The following is a 21,059-nucleotide window of genomic DNA, read 5'->3' as shown; positions in this document are numbered from 1 at the left end:
ATGGAAGGCAATTATGGAAAGTAGTTATGGAAGGCAATTGTGGAAGGCTATGATGAGGGCCGTGATGGAAAGCAGTGATTGAGGACAATGATGAAGGGCAGTAATAGAAGGCAATGATAAAGGGCAATGATGGAAGGCAGTGATGAAGGGCAATCATGGAGGGTAATGATGGAAAGCAATGGTGGAAGGCAGTAATGAAAGGCAGTAATGAAATCGTGGAGGACAGTGATGGAGAGCAGTGATGGAAGGCAATAATGGAGGGCAGTGATGGAAGGCATTGATGGAGGGTACTGATGAATAGCAATAATGGGGGTCAGTAATGGAAGGCGATCGTGGAGGGCTATGATGGAAGACAGCGATGGAAGGCAATGATGGAGGGCAGACTGGATAGTAATGGAAGGCAATCGTGGAGGGCTATGATGAAGAACACTGATGGAAAGTAATGATTTAAAGCAATGATGTAGGGTAGTGATGAAAGGCATTGATGAAGGACAGTGATAGAAGGCATTGATGGAGGGCACTGATGGAAGGCAACGATGGAAGGTAATATTGGAGGGCAATGATGAAAGATAATGATGGAGGGCAATGATGGATAGAAATCATGGAGGGCTATGATGAGGGCAGTGATGATGGAAAGTAAGTGATGGAGGGCGGTGATGGAAGGCATTGATGGAAGGCAACAATGGAAGGTAATATTGGAGGGCACTGATGGAAGATAATGATGGAGGGCAATGATGGATAGAAATCATTGAGGGCTATGTGGGGGCAGTGATGATGGAAAGCAGTGATGGACGGCAGTGATTGAAGGCAATGATGGAAGACATTGATTAAGGACACTCATGAAAGCCAGTGATGGAGAGCACTGATAAATGACAGTGATGGAGGGCACCGATGGAAGACGATAAGGGTACTCATGGAAGGCAGTGGTGGAAGAGATTGATAAAGGACAGTGATGGAAGGCAATGATGGAGGGCATTGATAAGGGCACTCATGGAGGGCAGTGATGGAAGAGATTGATAAAGGACAGTGATGGAAGGCAATGATGGAAGGCAGTGATGGAAGTCACAGAAAAAGGGCAGTGATGGAAGGCCATGATGGAGGGCATTGATAAGGGCACTCATGGAAGGCAGCCAGTGATGGAAGAGATTGAAAAGGACAGTGATGGAAGGCAATGATGGAGGGCATTGATAAGGGCACTCATGGAGGGCAGTGATGGAAGTCACAGAAAAAGGACAGTGATGGAAGGCAGTGATGGAGGACACTGATGGAAGGCAACCATGCATGGCTATGATGGAGGGAAATGATGGCAGGTAGACTGGGCTGTGATAGAAGGGAATAGCAGAGGGCAGTGGTGGTTAGTGACGTCAGGCAGTGACGTAAAGCAGCGTTGCGCACACTAATTGGCAGTAGCAGAACCGTCGGTGGGCAGACAGACGTCCACACTGACAGCCCTGCCCGTGTATTACGTCACAGGAAGATCTGGAGTCCCGGGGGTCGGTGCTGTGTGTGGCGGGAGGGTGAGGGCTCCTATCTATCTATGTATGGATGAGGTTGCCAGGTGTTGACTTGTAGGAAGGAGAAGACATCCTCGGGTGACTCCTCCCCCTCAGCTACCTGTGTACACCCCTCCCCCCTCCCGGGTGTCCTCTCTCCATCTATGCCGAGCTGAGGGATGTGACTGTGGCGGCGGAGGAGGAGGAGGAGGGACACAGGCGATCAGCTGGGAGGATTACAGCCCTGTACAGTCGTCGGAGAAGAGGAAAGGGAAGGTAGGAGGGAGCGGAGCTGGCTGGCTGACAGGCGGTGTGTGGAGGAGAAAGCAGCGAGGAGATTGTAGAAGATCCGGGGGAGATCGGAGGAGATCGCCGTCTATGGTCGTAGAGCCCAGCCGCCTTCCCTCAGTACACAGAGCCCGGCCAGTAAGGAGGGAGGGGGGATCTTATCAGCACCGCAGCCCCATTTTCTGATGACATCCTATGGCAAACAGGTGCTGGGGAATGCCTAGAAATGAGCAGCTCCCCCATAGGCGGACAATGACAGATCTGGGGCTACACCATTGCTTGGTACTGCAAGTGTCACATTGATGCTGATAGTCTATTCCAGAATAGAAGGGACACAACATTACAGAGCAGGCATCCCTGACCAGGAGACATGAAGGACTGGCTGGAAGCTTCTCCTGATTATCAATGACACTTGAGTGAAGGTGTTGGGGATCTTATGGACTCCATTTGTCTAAAGAGGATTTCCCCCCTGCCATAAGACTGCCCTGGTTATCTGTAGAGGAGGTGACCGAGGAAGGCCCCATCGTCTGTCTGTCCTGCCCACTTTCTTGCAATATGGCTGGTGCAGGAATTTGGGGGTTGAGACAGAAGCGGCTTTCAGGGTTTCCTGGGTCCTCCTGTTAGCGATGGCCAGTGGCAACAAATCGCAAAGCAACTTCAGTAGCATTGGCTTAACCATGAACGCCATCAACAACAACAACAACATGCATCAAGATTCCTTCGTTTTAGCCAAGGGAGATCCCGCTCTCATTATTCCGGTCACTATGGAGGTGCCATGCGACAGTCGGGGACAGCGGATGTGGTGGGCATTCCTGGCCTCTTCTATGGTGACATTTTTCGGGGGCCTTTTTATTATCTTGGTGTGGAGGACTCTTAAATACCTTTGGACAGTCTGCTGCCACTGTGGGGGCAAGAATAAGGTAACTAACTCGGTCCACTTTCCAGTTAAGTTTGTTGTGTGCTGGTATGAAGTGGGTTGTTGGGTTTACTCCATTGAAAGGTAAGTTGTCGGAGTTTGGTGAAAGTAGCTGGAGAATTCTCAACCAGAAAGGGATCAAAAGTGCACTCTAATTTTAGGCTCTTATTATGGAAAGGCAGAACAGTTGGATAGTCTCAGGGCTACTAACATAGTTCTGTGTAATGTGATATTATTGCCACCGTCTAAGCAAGACCTGGATGGCCATCACTGCTAGTTTTCAAGTCTCAGTTTAACTATTTAGATTAGGTGGGGACTAAGCGTGAACTACTGCAGCAATTAGGTACTTCTGAAGAACCATAACCACCACATTTTAGGTATGGAAGTTGAATTAATTGAATACTGGAACCAGTTGATCTACAGAATCAACACATGAAGAGTTTGTAGGAACAAAAAAGTAAGTCTGTGTGTATGTATGTGCATACATACATACATACATACATACATACATACATTTTAAAATATGCATACACAAATTTTTGTGACATCAGGCTGCAGCAAATATACGTCAAAGCTGACTTTGCTTAATCATTATAATTCATTGCTTTAATATGCAAGTAGGAGTGAGGAAATATACATTGTAAACTCAGATTAATATCTGGTATTTTTTATTCTCAGATAATTATAATGACGGAAGCAAAATCACATTTGGACATGCCAGTGTTTTAACATAACTTAGTAGGCATTTCAGTAATTCATACGGAAGTTTTAATCAATTCAATTTAACAGAAACAAGATGCAGTCATTATTAGATGAACAAGGTTGTGGACTTGCACTTTTCTTTCCTAGGATTATTATTATTATCATTACTTGTATAGTGCTGTCAATTTATGCAGCGCTTTACATGTATATGGTACATTCACATCCAGTCCCTGCCTTCAAGGAGCTTACAATGTAAGGTCCCTAAGCCCACGTTCACATTGGGCTGATTTGGCATGCGACTTGACATGTCAAATCGCATACCAAATCGGAGCCTTTTGCCGGCAATAGAATTGGCACCGATTCACAAAAGCAGTCTCTGCGCTACTTTTGGCGACTTCAGGGGCATTTTGAATAGACATCTGTCCGTGAACCCGCACAGATTTCTGTCAAATCGCCCCCGAAGCCAGACTGAAATGCCGATTTGAAATCGTGTGAGTTCAGCTAGAATCTCATGATTTCAAACCCGCCCCTTAGTGTGAACGTGGGCTCACTCACATTCATACATAAATATACTAGCATAAAAATGTATGCTAGGAAAAATCTACTAGTCATTATATCAGGAAGGCGACATATTGAGTTGCAAGTTTGCCACGACTCCGTCCAAAGACCAGCTAGCCGTCTGTCTGTGAACATCTTCACAATCCCATCTACACAGATATAGTCCTTGTCTTAAATTTAGCTATACCACAAAAATGTGCCTAATAACTTGATTATTTTTTTTTTTTTTTAAGAGCTAAAAAAACCCCCATTATATTCAGTTAATCAAATTTATTTTCTAAAATCACGATCTAAATACCAACCCTTTCATTTTTAATAAAGGTAAATAAAGCTATAAGGCAGAGCTTTGCTTTAAAAATGTGTTATTTTGTCCAGGATTGTGTGGGTGGAGAAATTACGTGAAAGGCACTTGCCCTACTCAGCGACAGTTAATGTTTGTTGTAAGATTATTATTATTATTATTATTATTATTATACAGGATTTATATAACGGCAACAGTTTATGCAGCACTTTACAATATGGACAATACAATTACAATTCAGAAGCAATAGGAGGGCCCTGCTCATAGAGCTTACAATCTAAAGGATGTCACCATTTGGGTTTTCATCCAATCAAAAGCTGCAGACAAGACCAAGCTGTAAAATGAAACCGCTCACAGCTTATGTGTTTATGTATTTTATATTGATAAGAAGCATCAATAATTTAAAATGGATTGTGGCTGCCACCATGATGACCACATGGTGCAGAACATGGTATCATTCACACATGTCTTCACAAAGCAGAGGAAATGCACAGGGAGTTTCCTCCACTTGTGTTTTGAATTTTTTTTTTTAAGGGAGTGGATACTAATTCCTTTAAGGGTTCAGTAGTCTAGATCAATGACGTGTTTCTTTAGGTAATAGCAGCCAATCAGGTATATACTTTTATTATTGTGGTGCTCAGCTAATGACAGCTGATTTGTGATTGAGTGCTATGAGTCACTATGCACCCTGCAACATCTTCAATTAAGCACTCTATTTTAATTAAAGCCAGGGTTTGTCATAGATGCTTTTTTATTTATATAAAATCTTTGGACAGTGCTGCATCATATCATAAAAAAAAAAGTACATGAAATGTTGTGAAGCACAACTAAAATAATTCTGAGGTTACCCAGGAGTAAAGAGCAGTGCTGGGACAAGGTCATTTAGAACCCAGGGCGAACATGCAAAACTGCGCCCCCACCCCAAGATGAATAAGCAAAAATCCCCCCCTCCCCCCAAAAGAAAAACTGAACACTAATCTGCATGCTTACCCCTAAGCTTAAATCCCCCTTTCCCCCCCCAGTACAATTCCACCCCCTGCTGAAATTCCCCCTCCCAGAACAAATATTTCCCCTCCCCCCCAGCACAAATGCACCCCACACCCAAAAAAATTACTCCTCCTAGCACAAATCCCTCTACCCCTCAAATTTCCCCCCTGAGTACACCCCCCCCATTCCTCCTCCTAGCATGAAACCCCCCTAAATACTCCCTACTAGCACAAATCCTTCCCCCCCCCCCCCCCCCAAAAAAAATTTCCCCTCCTACCACAATTCCCCTACCTCCTCTACCATATCACCTCTTCTAGCACAAATCCCCCTAAATCACCACTCCTAGCACCCCCCCAAAAAAGTCCTCTCCTATAACAATTCTTATCCCCTCCCCTCCAATCTCCTCGTGGTGCCCCCCACCTCACATGATACCACAGTGCCCAGGGCAGCTTCCCCTCTTGCCCACCCCTTGTCCCAGCCCTGGTAAAGAGATATGACTGGTGTAGTTCTTGTCTGCACTATTTAACATACTAAACAGACTTAAAAGTAGAGGATACTGTTTTACACTGAAAAAAACAACCTGGTAAATAACCTGTGGACACAATGCAATTTTATGACATTGATACGTAGTGAAACGTGATGAGGCTTTCGTTTTTCATGTTCAGCTTAGCAATATTTCATACAAGTAAACTTTCACGGTAGACATAAGCACAGTTGCTCTAGATTAAAAAAATGTATCTTCAGAATACATATATCTAATTTCCAAGCATATGAGCACCTGAGAAAAGAGGATTGTGACTTCTCTTATATAAAATGATTGATAAAGGCTTTTACTAATCCATTGGCAGTGCACCAGTGGAAAGAATACCAACCTTGCCCTGCAGGCCCCTTGGTACAGACCTTTGGGTATCAACCTCCTCGTGCATTTTGTAGCCGAAGATGGAACGCTTTGCTCCCCCCTCCCACCTCTGTGACTTCCCATCACTAGCTTACCTTCATAGAGACGGTTGCTAAGTATCCCTGTTGTGTCATAGCCCTGCAGAATAGGGAAAATGAATACGCAGTATACAGCCTAGGAAAAGAAGTTGGCTTGGCCTGCACTGTAACAGTCATAGACTGAGTGTGGAAGTAACAGACCACAGACCATTACAGAAAAAACAGGCAAAAGCCAAAAAATAGTCCGTTATTAGTAGTCGAGCAGTTTGTCAGACCTAAAGAGCGATATGAGTGGTGGTTTTCAATAATGTACAACATGCCTTTCTATGGGTTGTGTTGGTTCCCTTTCTCTGTAATATCCTTTTTGAGAGTGAGATAAGATATTGCTTTCATTACAGCAAGGATGGCATTTAAAATCGATTAGACTTGCTATAAATGTTAATTTCTCTTTGGAGGATGCGCCTGGTGGTAGCAAGGTATAGGTAGATACGGAGCAGCAGTTTATGATATTGGTTGGTTTTAAAATTTTTAATAAGTGAATTTAGTAAAGAAAAAAGCTTCAAGTATTCCCAGACAAATCATTAGATAAAGTAGTCTACAAAAATAAAAAAAAATGTAATTGTGAAAACCCTCCAATTATTAATTGGCACACCAGAGCTCCCCTGGTGAAGAATATTAAAAACCATTTAAAAAAGGAGAACATTCTCATGGCCTCATCAGTCTCAGTCACTCATGTCCCCAACTAGTTTTAAACAAAAAAAAATAGTGTTGCTCTACTTAGTATATAATATATGACAAAGTTATATGTGACAAATCTCCAATCGGTAACCAAATGAATCCCATAAAAATAAAGTGATAAATCAATACAAAGTCTCAATGCTCAAAAATTTCCATCCATCCCATGAAAGACATATTTCCAATCTGTGCTCCAGAAGGAATAGCCGCTCCCCTGACCTACAGGTCTCAAAAGTGTTATAAATGGATATAGATCACTCCTTCCATCAGATTCCTCCTTAGCAATTCAATCACCGGACTAAATGATTGGCAAGGTCCCTTCCAATCCTCCTATATGGTGGCAGGTCCTCTTTAAATTCACGGCAAACAAACTCCCCAACTTGTTGGCTACACAATCTCACCCAAGGAAAGCACAAGGAAGCTTCCAATTTGTGTATTAAGCTTTTTAATAAAAATAAACCCAAAACAGCAGTAAAATGCACTCACATCTTGAAAATGACATCACCACCATGAAATTAAACAACCAGTTTTCGGCCCTGGACCAGAAGTGACGTTACTTGGCTCCACTCCTTGTGTTTGCCTTGGGTGAGATTGTGTAGCCAACAAGTTTGTTGGTGTTTGTTTGCCGAGGATTTAAAGAGGACCTGCCACTACCATATAGAGCAGTGATGGCGAACCTTGGCAGCCCAGATGTTTTGGAACTACATTTCCCATGATGCTCAACTACACTGCAGAGTGCATGAGCATCATGGGAAACGTAGTTCCAAAACATCTGGGGTGCCAAGGTTCCCCATCACTGATATAGAGGGATTGGAAAGGACCTTGCAATCTTTTAGTCCGATGATTGATTTTTGGTGGGGGAATCTGATGGATGGAGTGAACTATATCCAATTATACAACTTTTGAGACCTGTATGTCAGGTGAGTAGCCATTTCTTCTGGTGGTGGAGTACTTTTACTTGAGGTGGAGCACAGATTGAAAATATGTCACTGGATAGATGGATATTCTTGAGCATTGAGACTGTATTGATTTATCACTTTTTGATTATTTCTTTTTATGGGATTTCATTAGTTACCTATTGAAGATTTATTTTCACATGTAATTTTGTCATACATTATATACTGAGTAGTGCAGCACTATTTTTTTGTTTGTTGTTTTTTGATGTGGGAACACATTTGAATGTTTTTGCAGAAACTCGGTTATGCACGGTTTATTTTTAGCACAGAGTAGTAGCGCTAGTGGTAGTGGTAGATTTTTTATATTGTCTTCCCTCTTCCCTTTTTTTTTTTTTTTTTTTTTTTTTTTAATCTTTTCTCACCTCAAACCCAAATTTTATATTTTGAAAACCCTGTACAGAGAAATGAAGATCCCTCCAGTAATGGTAAGCTGCATTGTGGCGACTATTCCCCTGAAGCTGGAATTAGTTCTGTATTGTCTGAAGGAAAAACCCATTGGGGCCTATCTATGAAAACTAGAGAAATGCAAGCAGCAAAACAGAGTTGTGACCAATGTGATACTTACCTTCACTTTTCCAAGGAATAAAAGATAAAGCCTATTTTTGTTCCCTTTAGGCAAGGGCTCCATTTTTGTTGCAGTTTGCTTTCTCCAGGTTGAAAAAATGGGCCCTTTTCCAACTCTGTTCTTCTGATTGCACTGTAGTCTACCATAATCTGTGTAGGTGATGCAGTTTTTTTTCCTGAATATTTCATATAGGGCACCAAATTTCACCAACTGCATATTGATCGCACTGATTATGTAGAGCAGCACCTTTCACCTGGGAATAGTGGGTTAAAACCACTATTTCTTTAAATGTGTCAAGCTAGAGCTTCATTTCCCTAAGTAATATTGACAGTGGCTTAATACATAACTTGGAAATCTATATTTTCTGTAGCCCACATATCATTACTGTTTTATTGATGAATCTATATTCCTGCTGGTGCTATTTAGTCACTGTAGATTGGGGTAAAAAAAGTTATGCAGCATTCAGGGGTTAGATCATTCATTTAATCAGGAAATGTCTTTTGGCTATAATAGAAAATTAAGCAAAGCTGTGCTTTGCAGCAGTAGTGTACAGTTCCAGCACTGCAGTAAATATTAACCCATTCATGAATGGAGGCAGCTAAAAAAATTGACCAGACCAAATGTTGCAGTTTACATTTTTTCAGTGTACCCAACAACTAATTGCTTTGTATACTATAATTTATATATTATAAACTATTTATATTGGGTTTTGTGGGAGTTTTTTCATAATATTTTAGGCATTCACTTTTGCTTTATAAAATATTCAGAATATGAGAATATGTATTGTTTTTTTTTTTTTTTTTTTTACAGACAAATGGAAGATAATAATTTGTTTAAGGCCTCGTGCACATTGGACGTTTTTACAGCAGCTGTTTGGCTTCAGACTTTTTTTTCACACAGTCAATAAACTCCCTATCGTGTTTATCCTATGGGGGTTATTTACGAAAGGCAAATCCACTTTGCACTGCAAGTGCACTTGGAAGTGCAGTCGCTCTAAGGCTCCATTCACACCTGAGCGTTTTGTAGCTTGAAGCCTCAAGCTACAAAACGCTGGAGGGGGAAAAAATCAATTATTCTCTATGGAGATGGTTCACATCTCCACTCCAAAATGCCTGAAGCCCTACGCCTGAAGCTCAAACAAGTTCTGGACCCTTTTTTGTCACACGAATTGGGCAGATTTGGGCATTTTTCTGCTTTTTACATTGGTGACCTTTTGCCCTGCACAAAATCGTGGCAAAAAAAACAGCAAATCGCGGTAAAAAACGGCACAAAAAACACTGCAAAATCATGGTAAAATTGCGCAATTTTCTGCCTGAAAACGCCAAGCTCAGGTGTGAATGGGGCCTAAATCTAATGCCGCGTACACATGGTCGGACTTTTTGTCTACATAAGTCCGACGGACGCCGACGGACCAAAGCCGGCTGACAATCCGATCGCGTGTGGGCTTCCCCGGACTTTCAGCGGACTTTCAGCGGACTTTTCCAGCCGCAAATCTGACGGACTTTAGATTTGAAACTATTGGCTACTGGCTATCAACTTCCTTATTTTAGTCCGGTGTAGTTCATCACGTACGAACAGACTTTTGTGTGATCGTATGTAGGCAAGTCCGTTCGTTTGAAAGTCTGCCACAAGTCCGCCAAAAGTCCGTCGAAAGTCTGTCGGACGGGCTGTCGAACTTTTGTAGCCAAAAAGTCCGACTGTGTGTACGCGGCATAAGGGGTAGATCTGAAATGAGTGGAAGCTCTGTTGATTTTATCATCCAATCATGTGCAAGCTAAAATGCTGTTTTTTATTTTCCTAGCATGTCCCCCTCGGATCTACAGCGCCTTAACTTTCAAGTGCACTTTCAGTGCAAGGTGGATTTGCCTTTAGTAAATAACCCCCCCATGTGTCCATGTACACATAGGCTGTTGTTGGCCTAAAACCCCAAAACTAGTGGGTTCTGAGAAGAGATTTTCAGCTGTAAAAACGCTTTAATGTCAAACGCTGATAAACGCAGATAAGTGCTCAAAAATACGTCTCCATTCAAAAAGGAAAAAAAAAAAATTACAAAAATAACGCTAACACGAAAAGACGCTAAAAATCCATAATAACTCAACGCTATTGCAAAAACGTTGAAAAACTCACTGCAAAGCTACTGGCGTTTTTATATCGTTATTTTAACATCCAGTGTGCATGAGGCCTAACAGTTAAGTTTAATTTAACAGTTAGCCTAAGTAATGCATAACATTTTCACATTTTGTCATGTTCCAACCAAAAACGTATATCATTATTATTTTACAGGATTTATATAGCGCCAACAGTTTGCGCAGCGCTTAACAAAATGAAGGCAGACATTACAGTTACATTACAATTTGGCACAAGGGGAATCGGAGGGCCCTGCTCATTAGAGCTTACAATCTAGGAAATGTATTTTGTTTGGATTTTATGTGATAGACCAACACGAAGTGGCACATAATTGTGGAAGGGGAAATGATAAATGGTTTTCAACATTTTTTACAAATATGTGAAAAGTGTGGAGTGCATTTGTATTCACCCCCCTTTTATTTTGATACCCCTAACTAAAATATAGTGCAACCAATTGCCTTCAGAAGTCAAATCAGAAAATAGAGTCCACCTGTGTGTAATTTAATTTCAGTATAAATACAGATGTTCAGTGAAGCACTCAGAGGATTGTTGGAGAACCTCAGTGAACAAACCGCATCATGAAGGCCAAGGAACACACCAGACACACCAGACAAGTCAGGGATAAAGTTGTGGAGAAGTTTAAAGCAGGGTTGGGTTATATAAAAAAAAAAAAAAATATCCCAAGCTTCGAACATCTCACAGAGCACTGTTCAATCCATCATCCGAAAATAGGAAAGAGTATGGCACAACTGCAAGCCTACCAAGACATGGCCATCCACCTAAACTGACAGGCCAGGCAAGGAGAGCATTAATCAGAGAAGAGGCTCTTTACCTGGTTTGGATTTTAGATGGAAACTTTATTCCCATGTTGTCTTCTCCATGCTCCCACTGCACTGGCATCTTATAGGGCCTAGAATAAATGATGCCCATATGTCTTTCAGGTTCCACTATGTCCATGGTTCATTTTCTGATGTCAGTACAGTTTTTGTATTGGCAAAATGATATCAAAACATCAAAATCATCCAAATGAAGACACCATTGAGAGCTATGTATAGACATATGAACATATGTTCCAACAAGTTGTCAGTTTAGTAGCATTTACGTTGCAGTCCCAACACACCAGTGAGGAAGAGCTTGCCAATCTTCGCATAGCTTTTTTTTTCTGATTACAGGTGCATGCCTTCTACTGGCTGCTTGAACACATGTGCTTCCTGGGCTTTGGGTTGCAATTATATGTGGTTACAATTGTTAATCAAAGTTGCCCAAAAAATATACAGATGAGAAAAGTAGACTCGTTCAAGTTTTCAACAACGCCTATATTGCAAGCACTGCCATTTGTTTTTTATTAACAATGGACAGGTAGAGAGTATATAGTGCTTTTTCACACCAGTCCATTGATCTGCGTTGCTTTCCACACCACTGCACATGTATGGCGTGAACAGGGCATGTAGAAATATGTTTTCTATGGTGTAAACAAGCCCTAAATCACTTTCTGTGAACACCTTCATTGTAGAGGAGCTTCATGGTAGTTTTTAGAAGAACAGAGGCTGAGTTTATGGAGGAGTAGATGTTCTGCTGTCTGCTGTAAGATATCTACCTATGCCCAGCCTAATGCTGACCTGCAAATGAAAGCAGCATGATCCGTCTGAACATATAGACGTAGGGTGACAGGTGCTTTCAGTTGTCAGAGCAATATTCATTACAGGAGAAGGCTTTCCAACATATTGGGCAGTCTTTTTTGTGACCAAACATTAATTTTCCCATTCTAATGGGGTGCCTAATACACATAAGTTGCAATTAGGCCTCTTTACCAGTTATCAGGACTTATCAGGTTCACTTAACACTGGTAAAACATTGGCCTATCTTGGACTTCAAAATAGCAATATCTTCTTAATAATCCTGGCTTTTTTTTTTTTTTTTTAACTTTTTTACCTGACGAGGTCATGAACAGGCTTAGGGGAGTAAAACTTAGGCGGTTCTGGTCAGTGTCTAAAGTTTTTTGTATGGATTTCCTTGATATTATCCATAGTGATGTAGAAGAACTGGCTGGTCCCGTGGCAGGCATGGAGGGCCCAGTGCGAGCAGTGAAAGACTGGATGGATCCTGTGAAAGGAAGGGAAGAGAGAGAGCGAGAGAGAGAGAGAGTGAGTGAGAAAGGAACATGTATGAACATCATTGATAACTGTAAGAAGACAGACTGTCATGTACAACCAAACGATAGTTTGTGATAACTGCAGGCTGAGCCCAGGGAGCTCCCCAATCACAGGGGGATCCCCGTGCCCAGACCTATCATCCCAACAGGGATCTAAACCTGTATAGGGGCGGCCTACAGGGGGAACACGGGCCAGCATAGTAGAAAGGGGGAGGGGTCCGCTCCGCATACACCTCTTTAAACGGTGTGTCCGGGGGGGGCATAGGGGAGAGGTTTAGGAACAGAGGTGGGCCCTACCAGGGCCAGTGCAACAGGTGTAGGGTCTATGCATTAGGGACGGCTTGCCTGTGGCAGTCACTCATTTGTCTGTTAGAGCTAGCCACTCCACAACTAAGGACTGCGCCAAGGCCCAGGTCTGAGGTTTTGCGTCATGTGCCGGGTCTCCTTCCTATGAGGTAAGTTAGTGGTAGGATCCATCACAACTGGGAAGAAAAAGGATAATTAGAATCTTGGCCAGACTATCAGTCTCTCGATTTGGAAGGACCAGGCGATACATCAGTGGCTTGGTGCTTGCGGCTTCGCCTACAGCTGCGGCGTTGGGGTGTGTGTAGCCAGGGCTGGGGAAGCCAGATAGCTGGGAAGCTTGCTACCTCTGGATCTCCTCGCCAGTCTGGGAAGTCCACAGGGTCCAGCCCAAGAGATGACAGGAAATGTGAAAGGTCCTCCTTGGTGCAAAGTGTAACTGGTCAGCCATCTTTGGTCGCCTGCAGGTAGAATAGGAAACCCCATCAGTAAGGCAGGCCTGCTTCTTGTAGGGCTGCCAGCACTGGCTTCAGGGCTCTATGCTGCATAAGGGTGTGCCTGGAGATGTCTTGATAAAAATAGAGGTGGGCACCATCAAAATCAAAAAAACGTCTGTTTGCGTATCTTCTGCATGATATCTTCCTTTAGAGTGTATTTGTGTAGTTTTCATATGAGGTCCCTGGGATTGTCTGCATCCTGTGAAGGAGGCCTCAGAGCTCGATGGGCCCGGTCAATCTCAATGGGCACAGTGTCCGGGAGCTCCGGGATTTCTCTGAATATCCCCATCAGCGAGAGGATGATATCTTTTGGGGCAGTAGCTTCTGGCAGGCCGTGAATGCGGATATTTGCACGCCTGCTACGGTTCTCAGTCATCAAGCTGAGATAGTAATGTTTTTCAGTTCTCTGATCCTGGGCAGCACAACTCATCTGCAGGCCTGACAGTGTGGGGATAGCCTCATCTAGCCTCTGCTCCAGTGTTTCTACTCTTGTCCCCAGGTGTGTGGTATCTTCCTTAAGTTGCACTATGTCCTCTTCAAAGGCCTTTGTGGTAAACTTCTCCAGGTCCTCTAGTGGGGAGAGACCAGATATGTCTTTTAATGTCCCCATCATCCATGAGGTTGGCTATGTCTGACCCTCTATCTCGGGAGGTTGTGGACCCATGGTAGGTCAGGGGGTTCAGAGTTGCTTGCCGATCCAGGGGGTGGTTGCGAGGACACTGAGCGGTGCAGTCTGTGCTGGCAGCGCCGCGTGTTGTTTGGTAGTTTTGCTGACCGGCGCCATCTTGGATTTCTCCTGTGCCTTGCCACGGGTCCCGGGAAATAGTTATCTGGGTTGTGTTCCACCGCCTCTGGGACATGTCTCGAGCCATTTCCGGGCTTGTAATATCCATTGTGCTGCGGTGCTAGAGGAGCTTGGACCAGACACGTCCTTACTCCTCCATGTCCAGGACACGCCCAACTGAAATAAGTATTTGACCCCTTTGCAGAACATGACTTAGTACTTGGTGGCAAAATCCTTGTTGGCAATTGGAGGTCAGATGTTTCTTGTAGTTGTCAACCAGGTTTGTACAATCACAGGAGGGATTTTGTCCCACTCCTCTTTGCAGATCCTCTCCAAGTCATTAAAGTGGTTGTAAACCCTCACATACTGTATACCCAGTGAAGTGAACAGCCTCAGATGATACATAGAGATGAAACAATTCCCCCTACATACGTTTTACATGTATATCTGCTGTCTTCAGCTTTTATTTACTGTTTAGAAAGAGCACATCCTGTTAGAATTTTCACTTCCTCATTTAGCTATAGCAGTGGAGTCTTGGATTATGCTGTGAGACAACTGATTGGAGAAAAGGCACCCCCCCTCCACATAGGCAGAGATTTGCAGAGTTGTGCTGCGAATAGACCAGCTCTCTGCTAATCTATTTATAGCACCAACCCTGACACAATCCAGGCTGCTTTTATCTCCTGTGTCAGAGAACTCAGAAGTTATTATGCTGATAATGGAAGAACGGAGCAGAAGAAACCACGGGACGTAGGGCTTTGAAGAGAGATAAGAAAACACTGCAGATGCAGATATGTGCCCAGCTCAAATTTAATGAATCAGGTTTACATTCACTTTGTTTTCGAAGCTGATGTTTGGTAACTCAAACTCTCAGCTCCCTCCACATATTTTCAAAGGGATTAAGGTCTCGAGACTGGCTAGGCCACTCCAGGACCCTTTAATGTGCTTCTTCTAGAGCCACTCCTTTGTTGCCTTGGCTGTGTGTTTTGGGCTATTGTCCTGCTGGAATACCCATCCACGACCCATTTTCAATACCCTGGCCGAGGGGAAGAAGGTTCTCACCCAAGATTTGACGGTACATTGTCCCTTTGATGCGGTGAAGTTGTCCTGCCTCCTTAGCAGAAAAACACCCCCAGAGCATAATTTTTCCACCTCCATGTTTGACAGTGGAGATGGTGTTCTTGGGGTCATAGGCAGCGTTCCTCCTCCTCCTCCTCCAAGCACGGCGAGTTGAGTTGATGCCAAAGAGCTCAATTTTGGTCTCCTCTGACCACAACACTATGGTGATCACGACACTTTCACACAGTTTTCTGAATCATTCAGATGTTCATTAGCAAACTTCAGACGAGCCTGTACATGTGCTTTCTTGAGCAGGGGGACCTTGAGGGCGTTACAGGATTTCAGTCCTTCACGGCGTAGTGTGTTACCAATTGTTTTCTTGGTGACTATGGTTCCAGCTGCCCTGAGATCATTGACAAGAGTCTCCCGTGTAGTTCTGGGCTGATTCCGAACCGTTCTCATGATCATTGAAACTCCACGAGCTGAATCTTGCATGGAGCCCCAGATCGAGAGAGCTTGAGAGTTATTTGAGCGTTATTTTGTATTTCTTCCATTTGCGAATAATTGCACCAACTGTCACCTTCTCACCAAGCTGCTTGGCAATGGTCTTGTAGCCCTTTCTAGCCTTGTGTAGGTCTACAATCTTGTCCCTGACTCTTTGGACAGCTCTTTGGTCTTGGCCATGATGAAGAGATTGGAATTTGATTGCTTCTGTGGACAGTAGAGCTGCACGATTCTGGCTAAAATGAGAATCACAATTTTTTTTTTTTTTGCTTAGAATAAAGATCACGATTCTCGCTGCGTAAACATCTTTCACATTATACCAAAAAATTGGGCTAACTTTACTGTTTTAGTTTTTGTTAAGTTCATTGAAGTGTATTATTTCCAAAGAAATTGCGTTTGAAAGACTGCTGTGCAAATACAGTGTGATATAAAATATTTCAACAACTGCCATTTTATTCTCTAGAGTCTCTGCTAAAAAAAAAATGCTTAATGTTTGGGGGTTCTAAGTAATTTTCTAGCAAAAAATACAGATTTTAACTGATTTTAACGTGTCAGAAAAAGGTTTAATCTTTAAGTAGTTAAACTGACTTCATTTGCAGACCGAAGTTCATCCCTTTGATCTAAAAGAACCAAATGTTACAATGTTTCTCTTTATCTCTGCCTAAGCATGTTGTGATGAACTTGGCAGGCTGTCTGTGTTTTTTTTTTTTTTTTTGTCAGCTGTGAGCAGAGAACTGCTCTGCACTAAATCGAGGAAATGCAGTTTTAAGATCGTGAGATGGGTTGAATCGTGATCTCGATTCTTTAACGATTAATTGTGCAGCTCTACGGGTGACTTATACAGGTAACAAGCTGAGATTAGGAACACTCCCTTTAAGATAGTGCTCCAAATCTCAGCTCGTTACCTGTTTAGAAGACACCTTGGAGCCAGAAGTCTTGCTGATAGGGGATAAACTACTTATTTCACTCATTAAAATGCAAATCAATTTTATAACTTTTTTGAAATGCGTTTTTCTGGATATTTTTGTTCTGTCTCTCACTGTAAACCTACCATTTAAAAATAACTGATCATTTCTTTGTCAGTGGGCAAATGTACAAAATCAGCAGGGGATCAAATACTTTTTTTCCCTCGCTGTACATCGGTACCATACCTGTGTGATCCCTTTAGAAGCTGGAAATTGATGAAGTAGGCACTGCTACTCCAGTGATCTCCTACTTTCTTCCAGGTCTAATGCTGAGCAACTGCCCTGCTGCATTCTAATCACACAAGGGTGGCCACTCTGGATGGGTGTTATTCAGAGAATGCTTTTCATTTTGAATGAATGCAAAGCATTCTCTGTTTGGATTGGCAGTGGTTTCAGAAGAAGAATTCTTTACATTCATTCAGAAACTGGAAAGCAGTCTCTGAATCGCACCTTTGTTTAGCGGCCTATGTTAACAGTGCAGAAGGCCAAATGCTCAGCAGGGACCTCTGAACAAGAGGACATCACTGGAGTAGCAGTATTTACTTCAGCAATTTCCTTCTTCAGGGGGCATCGTTCAGGTATGTTATATACATAGTTACATTGGTCCAAGCTGGATCCATGTAATGTTGTGAAAATATACCATACCCGTAACTGACCTTTAAAGGCTTAAGAAGTATCTCAGAAAAAAACTTCAATTTAAGTGATGCCTGCATATGTTTTAACCGCTTTAGCCCCAGAAGATTTTACCCCCTTCCTGACCAGAGCACTTTTTGCGATTCGACACTGCGTCGCTTTAACTGACAATGGCGTGGTTGTGCGACGTTGCACCCAAACAAAATTGACATCCTTTTTTCCCACAAATAGAGCTTTCTTTTGGTGGTATTTGATCACCTCTGTGGTTTTTATTTTATTCTATAAACAAAAAAAGAGCGCAAATTTTGAAAACGCATTATCTTTTACTTTTTGCTATAATAAATATCCCCCAAAAATAGTTTAGGCCGATATGCATTCTTCTACATATTTTTGGTAAAAAAAAATCGCAATAAGCGTATATTGATTGGTTTGCGCAAAAATTATAGCGTCTACAAAATAGGGGATAGATTTATAGCATTTTTATTATTATTTTTTTTTATTACTAGCAATGGTGGCGACACTGCGATCTGCGGTGAACGAAATGGGCACTTGCATCGGAATGGGGGGGGGGGGTGTGCGCATGCCTCCCTAGTGGCCACAGGGTGAAGCGACGTTATATACGTCGTTTCGACCAGCCATGCCACTCTGCCGGAGTACAACTGCAGCGGCTGGTCGGCATGTGGTTAACCACTTGCCGACCGCCTCACGCATATATACGTGAGCAGAGCGGCACGGGCAGGCAAAATCACGTACCTGGTACGTGATTGCCTTCCCGCGGGCGGGGGGTCCGATCGGACCCCCCCCCGGTGCCATCGGCGGTCGGCGTTTGGCTGGGAGAGTTGAGAGACGAGGGGGAGACCATCCGATCGTGGCCCCCCCCTCGCGATCGCTCCCAGCCAATGAGAAACATCCCCTGCCTCTGTATAGTACACAGAGGCAGAGGATGTGATGTCATCTCTCCTCGGCTGGCCAGTTTCCGTTCCAGCACCGAGGAGAGAAGACATGTAAGTGCACCAACACACACACAACACAGTAGAACATGCCAGGCACACTAAACACCCCCGATCCCCCCCCGATCGCCCCCCGATCCCCCCCCAATCACCCCCCCCCCCTGTCACAAACTGACAGCAAGCAGGTTTTTTTGTTTTGTTTTGTTTTTTTCCTGATTACTGCATGGTGTCAGTTTGTGACAGTTAGCAGTGGTAGGACAGTTAGTATTAGCCCCCTGTAGGTCTAGGGTACCCCCCTAACCCCCCCTAATAAAGTTTTAACCCCTTGATCACCCCCTGTCACCAGTGTCGCTAAGCGATCATTTTTCTGATCGCTGTATTAGTGTCGCTGGTGACGCTAGTTAGGAACGTAAATATTTAGGTTCGCTGTCAGCGTTTTATAGCGACAGGGACCCCCATATACTACCTAATAAATGTTTTAACCCCTTGATTGCCCCCTAGTTAACCCTTTCACCACTGATCACCGTATAACTGTTACGGGTGACGCTGGTTAGTTTGTTTATTTTTTTTAGTGTCAGGGCACCCGCCGTTTATTACTGAATAAAGGTTTAGCCCCCTGATCGCCCGGCGGTGATATGCGTCGCCCCAGGCAGCGTCAGATTAGCGCCAGTACCGCGAACACCTACGCACGCACCGTACACGCACCGTACACCTCCCTTAGTGGTATAGTATCTGAACACATCAATATCTGATCCGATCAGATCTATACTAGCGTCCCCAGCAGTTTAGGGTTCCCAAAAACGCAGTGTTAGCGGGATCAGCCCAGATACCTGCTAGCACCTGCGTTTTGCCCCTCCGCCCAGCCCACCCAAGTGCAGTATCGATCGATCACTGTCACTTACAAAACACTAAACGCATAACTGCAGCGTTCACAGAGTCAGGCCTGATCCCTGCGATCGCTAACAGTTTTTTTGGTAGCATTTTGGTGAACTGGCAAGCACCAGCCCCAAGCAGCGTCAGATTAGCGCCAGTACCACTAACACCCACGCACGCACCGTACACCTCCCTTAGTGGTATAGTATCTGATCGGATCAATATCTGATCCGATCAGATCTATACTAGCATCCCCAGCAGTTTAGGGTTCCCAAAAACGCAGTGTTAGTGGGATCAGCCCAGATACCTGCTAGCACCTGCGTTTTGCCCCTCCGCCCGGCCCAGCCCAGCCCACCCAAGTGCAGTATCGATCGATCACTGTCACTTTTTTTTGTAGCGTTTTGGTGAACTGGCAAGCGCCAGCGGCCTAGTACACCCCAGTCGTAGTCATACCAGCACTGCAGTAACACTTGGTGACGTGGCGAGTCCCATAAGTGCAGTTCAAGCTGGTGAGGTGGCAAGCACAAGTAGTGTCCCGCTGCCACCAAGAAGAAGACAAACACAGGCCCGTCGTGCCCATAATGCCCTTCCTGCTGCATTCGCCAATCCTAATTGGGAACCCACCACTTCTGCAGCGCCCGTATTTCCCCCATTCACATCCCCAACCAAATGCAGTCGGCTGCATGAGAGGCATTTATATGTCCTCCCGAGTACCCCTACCCAATGAACCCCCCCAAAAAAGATGTGTCTGCAGCAAGCGCGGATATAGACGTGACACCCGCTATTATTGTCCCTCCTGTCCTGATAATCCTGGTCTTTGCATTGGTGAATGTTTTGAACGCTACCATTCACTAGTTGAGTATTAGCGTAGGGTACAGCATTGCACAGACTAGGCACACTTTCACAGGGTCTCCCAAGATGCCATCGCATTTTGAGAGACCCGAACCTGGAACCGGTTACAGTTATAAAAGTTACAGTTACAAAAAAAAAGTGTAAAAAAAAAAAAAAAACACAAACAAAAATAAAAAAAAATAGTTGTCGTTTTATTGTTCTCTCTCTCTCTATTCTCTCTCTGGTGTTCTGCTCTTTTTTACTGTATTCTATTCTGCAATGTTTTATTGTTATTATGTTTTATCATGTTTGCTTTTCAGGTATGCAATTTTTTATACTTTACCGTTTACTGTGCTTTATTGTTAACCATTTTTTTGTCTTCAGGTACGCCATTCACGACTTTGAGTGGTTATACCAGAATGATGCCTGCAGGTTTAGGTATCATCTTGGTATCATTCTTTTCAGCCAGCGGTCGGCTTTCATGTAAAAGCAATCCTCGTGGCTAATTAGCCTCTAGACTGCTTTTACAAGCAGTGGGAGGGAATGCCCCCCCCCCCCCACCGTCTTCCGTGTTTTTCTCTGGCTCTCCTGTCTCAACAGGGAACCTGAGAATGCAGCCGGTGATTCAGCCAGCTGACCATAGAGCTGATCAGAGACCAGAGTGGCTCCAAACATCTCTATGGCCTAAGAAACCGGAAGCTACGAGCATTTTAGGACTTAGATTTCGCCGGATGTAAACAGCGCCATTGGGAAATTGGGAAAGCATTTTATCACACCAATCTTGGCGTGGTCAGATGCTTTGAGGGCAGAGGAGAAATCTAGGGTCTAATAGACCCCAATTTTTTCAAAAAAGAGTACCTGTCACTACCTATTGCTATCATAGGGGATATTTACATTCCCTGAGATAACAATAAAAATGATTTAAAAAAAAATATGAAAGGAAC

The 21,059-nt window shown here is 43.7% G+C and overlaps 1 protein-coding gene across 24 annotated transcripts in view; it reads left to right on the top strand.

Annotated features, from left to right (window-relative positions):
• The first annotated feature begins 1,398 nt into the window (after positions 1-1,398).
• KCNMA1 (potassium calcium-activated channel subfamily M alpha 1) overlaps positions 1,399-21,059 on the top strand; it is a 1,086,632-nt gene continuing 1,066,971 nt past the window's right edge. For 9 of the 24 annotated variants that reach the window (XM_073596806.1, XM_073596797.1, XM_073596786.1 and 6 more), the window contains exon 1: positions 1,402-2,701. In XM_073596806.1, the coding sequence (XP_073452907.1) occupies positions 2,408-2,701 (294 nt within the window). In that variant the 5' untranslated portion in view covers positions 1,402-2,407. Of the gene's footprint in view, positions 2,702-21,059 lie in introns of all 24 variants that reach the window. The other 15 variants (XM_073596807.1, XM_073596799.1, XM_073596800.1 and 12 more) reach the window with 7 other exon arrangements.

Source organism: Aquarana catesbeiana, linkage group LG08, assembly GCF_042186555.1.
Source record: "Aquarana catesbeiana isolate 2022-GZ linkage group LG08, ASM4218655v1, whole genome shotgun sequence".
Lineage (NCBI taxonomy): Eukaryota > Metazoa > Chordata > Amphibia > Anura > Ranidae > Aquarana > Aquarana catesbeiana.
This window is presented reverse-complemented; position numbering and strand designations above follow the sequence as displayed.